At 37.9% G+C, this 8,683-nt stretch overlaps 1 protein-coding gene across 1 annotated transcript; it reads right to left on the reverse strand.

The window, feature by feature from the left end:
• Positions 1 to 236: 236 nt before the first annotated feature.
• On the reverse strand, positions 237 to 8,483 carry eIF3m (eukaryotic translation initiation factor 3 subunit m). The gene is made up of 8 exons (XM_045761270.2): positions 8,339 to 8,483; positions 6,975 to 7,157; positions 5,611 to 5,708; positions 4,911 to 5,135; positions 2,203 to 2,350; positions 1,718 to 1,835; positions 1,176 to 1,319; positions 237 to 641 (listed from the first exon to the last, which is right to left on the reverse strand). Exons 1-8 carry the CDS (start codon positions 8,378 to 8,380, stop codon positions 442 to 444), a joined length of 1,158 nt encoding a protein of 385 aa, XP_045617226.1. The 5' UTR covers positions 8,381 to 8,483; the 3' UTR covers positions 237 to 441.
• Positions 8,484 to 8,683: the final 200 nt, after the last annotated feature.

Here is an 8,683-nt window from a genome sequence, read left to right on the forward strand (position 1 = left end):
CATAATTAAGGGAACGGAGCTACACAACAGGAAGCTGGTGGTGTCTGCTCAACAACATGGATGCACCAAGTATAAACCTGCACTAGGTATTATTCTTTGCATACAGGTGAATATTACAAAGATTTAAACCAAATTTAGTGTCTTCTAAGTTGTATCGTCTTGATGTTTTTACTTGAAAGCTCTATACAAAAATTTAAATACAAATTAAATTAATTGGATTACAATGATACAAACCATCCATTTCACAATATATTTTAGTACAGTAATAAACCCCACTAATTAAATGTAAATAACAGGAGTCCTCTCACATATTTTGCAGTGCCTTTTACCTTCATATTCACTGTGCATGTTGCTTTTTTTTTATGTACTTTTGATATTGATAAATGAATGCATGAAACAAATAGTAGTCAATTAATATAAAAATAAAGATTATGATGAATGTTACTTGGTAGCACCTATGGGAGCACTGACTATTGCTTGCATGGAGTCTTTCACAAGACTAAGATTTGCTCTCCAGCCGCTGAGTGTGTCATGAAGGGCCTGCCACTGATTACGGCCAAATGTGCGATGGACTCTTGATGAAACATAAACCTTGTGTTGACTTTGATCCATTCGAGCACTCACAAGCTTGGTTTTCAAAGCTGCAAACAAATAATTTCTAAATTAGAATTACATTACATTTAAAAAAAGAATTACATAGCTAAATGTTGCATGTGGGTTAAGTACAAAACCAATCAGGAAAAGATCATATACAGTATGTACATGGAATTTAAAAAAGCCAAGAAAAATTATACTGTACCAATACACCTTTTTAGATTTGTGGATTGGGAGTAATTTTCTGTCATGTTATTGTGATTTATTGTCTACATATATATGAGGGTGTGAGATATACTCAAGTGTAATAAAGCTGAAGAAAAACTGGTCCAGGGTGAAGCATTTCTGTAAACATACAACCCCAGTGTACCCTTCGACAAATGCAAAAACTCTGGCCAGCACCGGAGATGAGCCAAGTGTTATTGCAGCACAAGCACACAGCTATTACAATCCCCATCAACAATCCTTACACCAGGAAACAAGTTAATGACATTCATTTTCAAGAACTTTTGTATACTGTAAAGCAAAATTTCTGAAAATTTTACACTAACAGACCCGTATAAAACAATTTTATTTTGTACCTTCAATAACAAATCCTTCCACTTCCTCAGGACCAAGCTGCAGCTCTTGCATGATGAGATCGAAGGACATCTCAGACTGACTCTCGGCCATTTGCATAAATGTTAATAATCTCATCTTCCGCACATTGGCCTCGTGATCCAGACCTGGTTTGGGGTTTGGAAGTTGTAAAATTAACGTAAAGACATGATGCATTATTTCAATCAAAATTACAATAGCTTGATATTTATCAATGAGAAAATCTTTGGAGTAGGGCGATGAAATAGAACTCGCTTCCTGAACCACCCCTGGGAATTGTGTGGCGGAGAGGATGACACAGGACGCTAGCTCCATTCCATCCCCTTGCTCCAAAGATTTTCATATTTATTATTTCTGTCCATCCAAAACCTTATTAGTGGGACTGCCTCTTAGCCATTGGCTACTTTCATTACAGAATTTTTGTGACATATAAATATTACAATATAGAAATGTAAGAAAATCATATCACTCCATAATAAAAGATAAGTGCATTAATAAACAATTTCTTATAGAATGATCAACATACCAACGGAAGAGATGAATTCCTTGTGGTTATTGTAGAAGTGAATGTAGCCGGGCAGCTTCTCCGACACAAATATAGTAAGTAGGTCGTGGATAAGTTCTCCTTCAAGGAACTTTACTGGCTGAGAAATGAAAAATATTAAATAATGAGCACAAAAATCTTACCAAAGGTTTGACTATGCTATGTATATGCTTATTAATTAAATGGCTCGGCTAATTAAAAGTTCCACATCATGGTACACACAATAATTAATAGTTCACAGTGTAAGACTAAGGCCAAAAAAAAAATTCACATCTGGCAATTTTAGCATATGAAGTAATCACTTGCATTGATTGTAGCTATTAAATTGTTAAACCACCATTATGAGTCTGTTGGTACTGGTAATTAATCTAATACAGCATTGAAGTATACTAAAAAGCTTTGGCGTCTTTTAGTTATCTCAAGTGCATTACAGTACTTGTAGCCCTATGGATGCTTCATAATTATACCTTGAGTGTGAGCAGATGGTCCATGATGTACGTGGTGGGATCAGCAAGGGACGCAATGATGCAGCGGTGAGCATCTTCCCGGGCTTGAGATGCATTTTCTGTTGTATACGTTCCTAGTAGTTCTATCATTACTTTACTTGCATCCTCACTGAAATTATCAATAAATTACTTACGTTAAATTTCAAAATTTATTAAAGAAAATTAATCTCATTAAATTTAAAAATAATTACATTACATTATTAATATCACAATTTCAAAATAAATAGATTAAAGAAAATCATTAATATTGTGTTTTATAAATACAGTAAAGTAGAACCCCACTGGAAAAAAAAATCCAGCTTAATTGAAATGTTAAATTTGGTCAATAATCAGCTGCAATGGGAAATTTTTTTTCTACTACTGTACAGTAGTATTTGAAGAGCTAAAAAGTACAAAAAACTAGCAGTGAATGTAATAAAATGTCTCTTTCTGGTGGCTGCCTATTGATAGTCACCTGGTTAGCTCCACACATGTGAAGTCATTCTAAGCCCTTGTGAGATATTAAAAAGCCTATCAGTGCTTTCCACAGCACTGCCCTGTGGTAAGCACTGCCTGCTTACCACAGGGCAGCAGATTCATGATCACTGTGAGAAACAAGTCACCAGAAAGGTAGAGCAAAACAAATCAGACAACAAGGCAAAATAAACCCTGAAAATGAGGCACCTGTAATCAAGTCATTCACCTAGACTGGCTGGTGCAGACTCGGTCATTTGCCTGATGCAACGTTCATTAGCTGCTCAAGTTGCCCAAGCTCTTTGGGAACAAAGTTGGAATATGCAGCACCCACACTATACATATTGATGATTTCCTGCAGCATGGCCTGTGGTCAGCGTTCCCTGGTGAATGCCTGGCCCTTGAGGTTGACCAAGCAATCACCAGGGAAGGCTGCCCCACAGGTGACGATTCAATTCCAAGGCGAGATGTCAACAGCCAATTGTGTGGTGCCACAGAAAAAGTGCAAGTCAATCAGCCCTTTGCAGCTGCTATTGTCCCCGAAGCTGTGTTCGACATCTGCTATCTCCTATACCTGGAGTCCTTGCTCGGGTTTTCTCGTTACAGCCATGGGCCTTTGGTGTGGTCTGGCCCACTGAACCTATGTTCATGAATGCAAATTTGAGAGAAGCTTTTCACTTTTACTATACTATATGCTGATGGTCATTTATTTTGCCTCTGCATGCCACCTCTGAGTTTGTTTACATTCCTTCTTGTGTCGGTCAGTTCCGTACACCGACAAAAGAAGTTCGTTTCGTTCTGGCGAAACAGAAAAGTTTGTTTCGTTCCATGTGTGGTGGTTGGATTCCTGTATCATGTTTGTTTCCTAGGCGAAACAGAAAAGTTTGTTTCGTTCCATGTGTGGTGGTTGGATTCCTGTATTATGTTTGTTTCCTAGCCCCCTCTGTCTTTCCTGCATGGTGGCAACTGTTAGTCTCTGTCCTAGTGGTAGCATTTTTGGTGGTGTACATGGAGTACATGTCATCTGTGCAAGACTGCCTCTGCTTGCAGGTTTTCCCATTGCAGTGGTAATGTCCTGGGTTGGCTTGGGTGTTTACCCAGCAGAGGCAAGGCATAAAGTGCATCAGAGATGTGACGCACTTCTCTTCCCTAAGATAGCAGGGTAGAAGGCAAAGTACTGCAGAAACAAAGGTAAGATCCATATTAGGTGCTCAAGTATAGTACTGTACAGTCAGAATATACAGCACCACACCCATACAGGTTGATTCATAATTCTTCTAATGCTGCAGCATGGCCCAAGGCCAGATTTCCCTGGTGAATGCCTGGTCTTTGAGGCTGACCAAGCAATCACCAGGGAAGGCTGGCCACAGACGACACTGGCCACATAATAAAAGTTAATACAGTATTGCAACAATAGCTGAATTAAATCAGAGCTATTTCCTACTTACTCAAATGATAATCCTTAATCTACAAAATGCAAGAAAATATGACACTAAAAATACTCCATTACCCATCACAGTTGCACACAGTATATAATTTACAAAATAATTTTCTTAATCCATTTGTCAAAACAAAATTACTGTATGTTGAATTTTGTTTTAATTGAATTACTATTTTATTTGTATTACCTGAAATGAAACATTAAATAATAACCCTTGCACAGCACAAATCATATTCATATATATTTTGGCATAACTGACTGCACTGTGCACATCGCATAGGATTTAGCGAATTACGTAAACTTTAAAAGACCTGATGCTACACGGAGGGGTTCACATTGACTTTCTCAGGGCACCAGTAAACTGACACCATTTTGAAAACAATCATGGGCACTGTTCCTGGGTGTGAAGGCCTCAGTACCAAGTGAGCAATTAAGGCTGGTACATGGTTCACATGAGCTGAACAGCACCACTGTTCAGCTTGTGACCACATCAAAATAATTAAGTGCTGTAATATCTTTGTGGTAACTCCTGCCACACAGCTTAGCTGGAGCAGCCCGGCCCAGATGTGTACTCTTTCATCACCTTTCATTATATATTTTAATAATGAAATTATTGTTTACAGTGTGTATGAACATGCAAAAACTGTGTACTGTAACTTTTCTGTATAAAAACACTTCTAAAATTTATAAAAATTAGTAGAAAAACAATATATCTCAAAATCCAAAACAATAGTCAGGATTTGAGAGATTCTACTGTACGATCATTCAAAATCACCTAATTTTGTTGGCAAGAAGAGTCTGATGCAATAACCGAAGCAGCTGCTGCATCTGCTCTGTAGATGGTGGTGGCTGGGCAGTGTTAAGCATGGAACGCATCTTCTCTGCACCCTGATACACTGCCTGCACCTGTCCAATCTGACCAGACACTTGCACCATTGTGTAGTAAACATGGTAGCGGACACCGAGGTTCTCTGGCAGAGCATGGAATAACAAATTCAACCTGGAGGAAAGCGATATTAAAATGTAATTATCAGGAGAAAGCGCTAAGCCAGTACGACTATATAGCACTTGGAAGGAATATGGGGACAAGGATCCAAGAAAGGATGGAGCAAATGAATGATACCCAACCACTTGGACCAGTGGGGATTGAACGCTGCCCTACCAGTAAGCTAGGTCGTCGTTGTACCGACCTGTCCAAGTGTTTGGGGGGAAGGGGGCGCGTTATCAAATATTAGTGCAGCATAATAGCAAATAATTCAGATAGATCTATTCTGAAAGTAGTTTAATTGAGAATATTTTACATGGGAAATGTATACAAATAATTGGCATCTGCTACAAAATTACTTTAATTGGCAAAGGTACATGCAGACAAGGCTATTTCACATTACAGCACTAATTCTTTTATCATGTGGATAAAAACTCTATTTTCTATTACAAAAAAATAAAAAATAAGTTAACCTCCATTTTCTACTTACACTCTTAAACAGACACTGCCTAATCTGTTGGAAGGTGCCTTGGCAAGTTTCTCACAGAATGCCAGGATGAGCGACTCTGTTTTCTCCCCAACAGGTACCTATTGATAAACGAACAATACAATAATCTTAAGCCAATTTGTTTCAGCTACTGCATCAACTCCTTTCAAATGTTTGCAAATCTTTGACAGCAATATTTCTCCAAGAAGGTAAGTAAGGCCTTACCAAATGACTGGCAATTTTGCAACAAAATAATTTCATGTTGCACCAATAAATTCATTATGCACTTAGTAATTATGTAATTTAACTGGATAAAATTGCTTATGACAAGTCAGTATCATATACAGTAATTGTCATATGTATATAATACATATTATATCATATCTCACATGTCATGACATATCAATGACATGAAAATGACATGTGTCACTGTCATATGTCAATGATATGACAAGATGAAAAATTATGTCACTTGGTACCACAACAAAATGGTATCAGGAACTGAAAGACGAGAGCTATGAGGAGAGGTTAGAGGCATTAAACATGCCAAAGCTAGAAAATATAAAAAAAGAGCCGATATAATCACTACTCTGTACATACATACAAAATAGTAACAGGAATCGATAAAACTGCTAAAGACAAATTCTCGAGACCTGAAACTTCAAGTACTGTATGTATAAGAAGTCATAGATTTAAGCTACGGAAACAAACCTGCCATAAAAACATTAGAATGATCACTTTTGCAAGCAGAGTGGCTGGAACAAGTTAGAAAGAAGGTGGTGAATGCCAAGATTGTCAGCAGGTTCAAAGCATGTCATATGATAAAGAGTAGTGTACTGGAAAGACGGGAAACCATGAGCGTAGCTTTTATCCTCAAACTACACTTAGGTAATTACATGGACTCCTCCCTTTCTCACACAACTGCTTAGAAAGACTAATATATTCCCACATCCACTCTGCAAACATTGTGGAAAGCACTAGCATAGCCAGGGTAAGGTTGTGCCACAACAAACTGAATAATGGCTGCCTGTTTACCTAGTGGCTGGTTTAGTCAATTCAATAGGAACCACTTTACTGGATGCCGACTGTAAATGAGGCTCCAAATACTTTCCATAAAATTTAGTAGATCCTAAAAGATGTCATGTATTGAGTGAATACTGTTCATACAGAGGTTGATGAAATTATTTGCGTGCCTTGTTCTTATTAATAATTTCTTTTTTTGTTTACTGGAGACAGAAAATGGGAGAAGTGGGGCCAAAGTTTGAATGTAGCTCACTATTCTCCCAATGTTGATAAGTTGAGCATAGTCCCAATCTTACATAGATAAACCAAACTACCAAAAGTATCTGTAAACAAAATCAACTCACCACAATCAGAACCGAGACAATTGAATTTAACAGTGCCTCCACCTCAGCCTCCGTGGCCTCTGAAGAAAAGGCAGTGTCGCACACCCCAATGATTTTATGCAAGTCATCTTCAAGCCCTTTGGGACTCCGTTCTACCGAGATCTCTGCACCCACCTCCTTAAGGTAGGTACGGAGCTCCTCCACCTGCAAAAACCAGATAAAATTGTTGTAAAATCACAGGTTTCAAATATGGTACAAAGTTTGACTTATTTTCCCCATCATGGAACAATACCTTATAGTAAAGATGGATTTTAATATTTAATTATAAAAATTTTGTTCAGGACATTATTGTAGAGGATATACAAATTACCTGTTAACTGTTTATTCTGTATAAAGTAAAGACAATTTTGTCCCCTTCAAAAATCTTAAAAAGTGTAACATATTCTACATATTCATTATAGTGTCTGAAATTTACTCTAAATAAAATCAGAATTTTCATGAAAGCATTTTGAAATTCCTTAAAAAGAATATGGAAGTCTGTTCTCATTACACATCTGTTCAAGCAAAATATGCTCTACACGTTTGCCTGTGGCTTTTGCTTAAACAAACAAAACATCACCATGTAGAGCAGTAGGTCACTAGGGAATACACCTAAATGTAGAACATGTCAGTTACAGTACTTGTGTAGAGTACTATCATTAAATAACCTTATAATTATAAAATCTCCTTCATTATCAAATTAAAAAAAATTGTATAAAAGTGTATCCTGTATACATTATCAAAGTCTTTGTGTCAGTGCAAAATAAGTGATCAAGAATGTCCATCCATCGAACCCGGAACCTCAGGACTACGAATCCTGAGTGCTGTCCACCCAGCCGTCACACCCGTATGTTTCGAACCCGTATAATACATATGGGTTTTGACACTTGAGAAACAAGCTTTGAAGAAACGCCAGTCCTCTGATTTAGCAAGTTTTTTTAATTATCAAACTGGTGTATGTGGTTAGGTTAGGATATATTACCTTAGGTTTGGCTGTGTTAGGCCCAGTTGGGCAGTTTTAAAATCCTGTGGCAGACCATCATGTGCAAGATCCGACTATACCAGAAATAAATAAATTAATTCACCCCATGTATTATTTTTTGTTTACAAATTAAATTATCCAGACGAGAGCCCACATGTTAGGCCGACCTCCTCACACTCCACACTCATCATGCACTCACTGAGCACTACACACTCCATCACCACACACTCACACCACCACCACACACTCACTAAGCACCACTCCATCACCACACACTCACTAAGCACCACTCCATCACCACACACTCACTAAGCACCACTCCATCACCACACACTCACTAAGCACCATAACCACCTCACTGTACCTGGGCATTAACATCTATCTCCAAAAATGTGTACACACTCATGACTGTGTGAGGTGATGGCCGCTGTTGACGACTCGGGAGGGACGCGCGCCTCGCCGCCCTCAACTGTTTCCTCACCTCTCTCTCTTCACCTCAATGTACCCCTTAATAACCTCACACTAACACTAAAATAAATATGTGCTCTATTATAGAATTAAATTATTTAGAGATTGCTCAACCGTTATAGCGTATAGATATGTAATTCCGTTTCGGATGGTGCACTACGGAACTATTATATAATTCTTTAATTAATAGGCTTAGATTTTTAGCCTCTAATTTTATATCACACCTTACAGAGGATGAGTC

This window comes from Procambarus clarkii, chromosome 45 (genome assembly GCF_040958095.1).
Source record: "Procambarus clarkii isolate CNS0578487 chromosome 45, FALCON_Pclarkii_2.0, whole genome shotgun sequence".
In the NCBI taxonomy this organism is placed as follows: Eukaryota; Metazoa; Arthropoda; class Malacostraca; order Decapoda; family Cambaridae; genus Procambarus; species Procambarus clarkii.

What these genes read in the sequence shown, in the direction of transcription:
- eIF3m (XM_045761270.2), bottom strand. Translation starts at nt 8,380, where the DNA reads ATGAGTGTGTACACATTTTTGGAGATAGATGTTAATGCCCAG. An exon ending in AGATAGATGTTAATGCCCAG is followed by an intron (nt 7,158 to 8,338) that starts GTACAGTGAGGT and finishes TGGTTTTTGCAG; the next exon opens with GTGGAGGAGCTCCGTACCTA. An exon ending in GGCAGTGTCTGTTTAAGAGT is followed by an intron (nt 5,136 to 5,610) that starts GTAAGTAGAAAA and finishes GCTTTCCTCCAG; the next exon opens with GTTGAATTTGTTATTCCATG.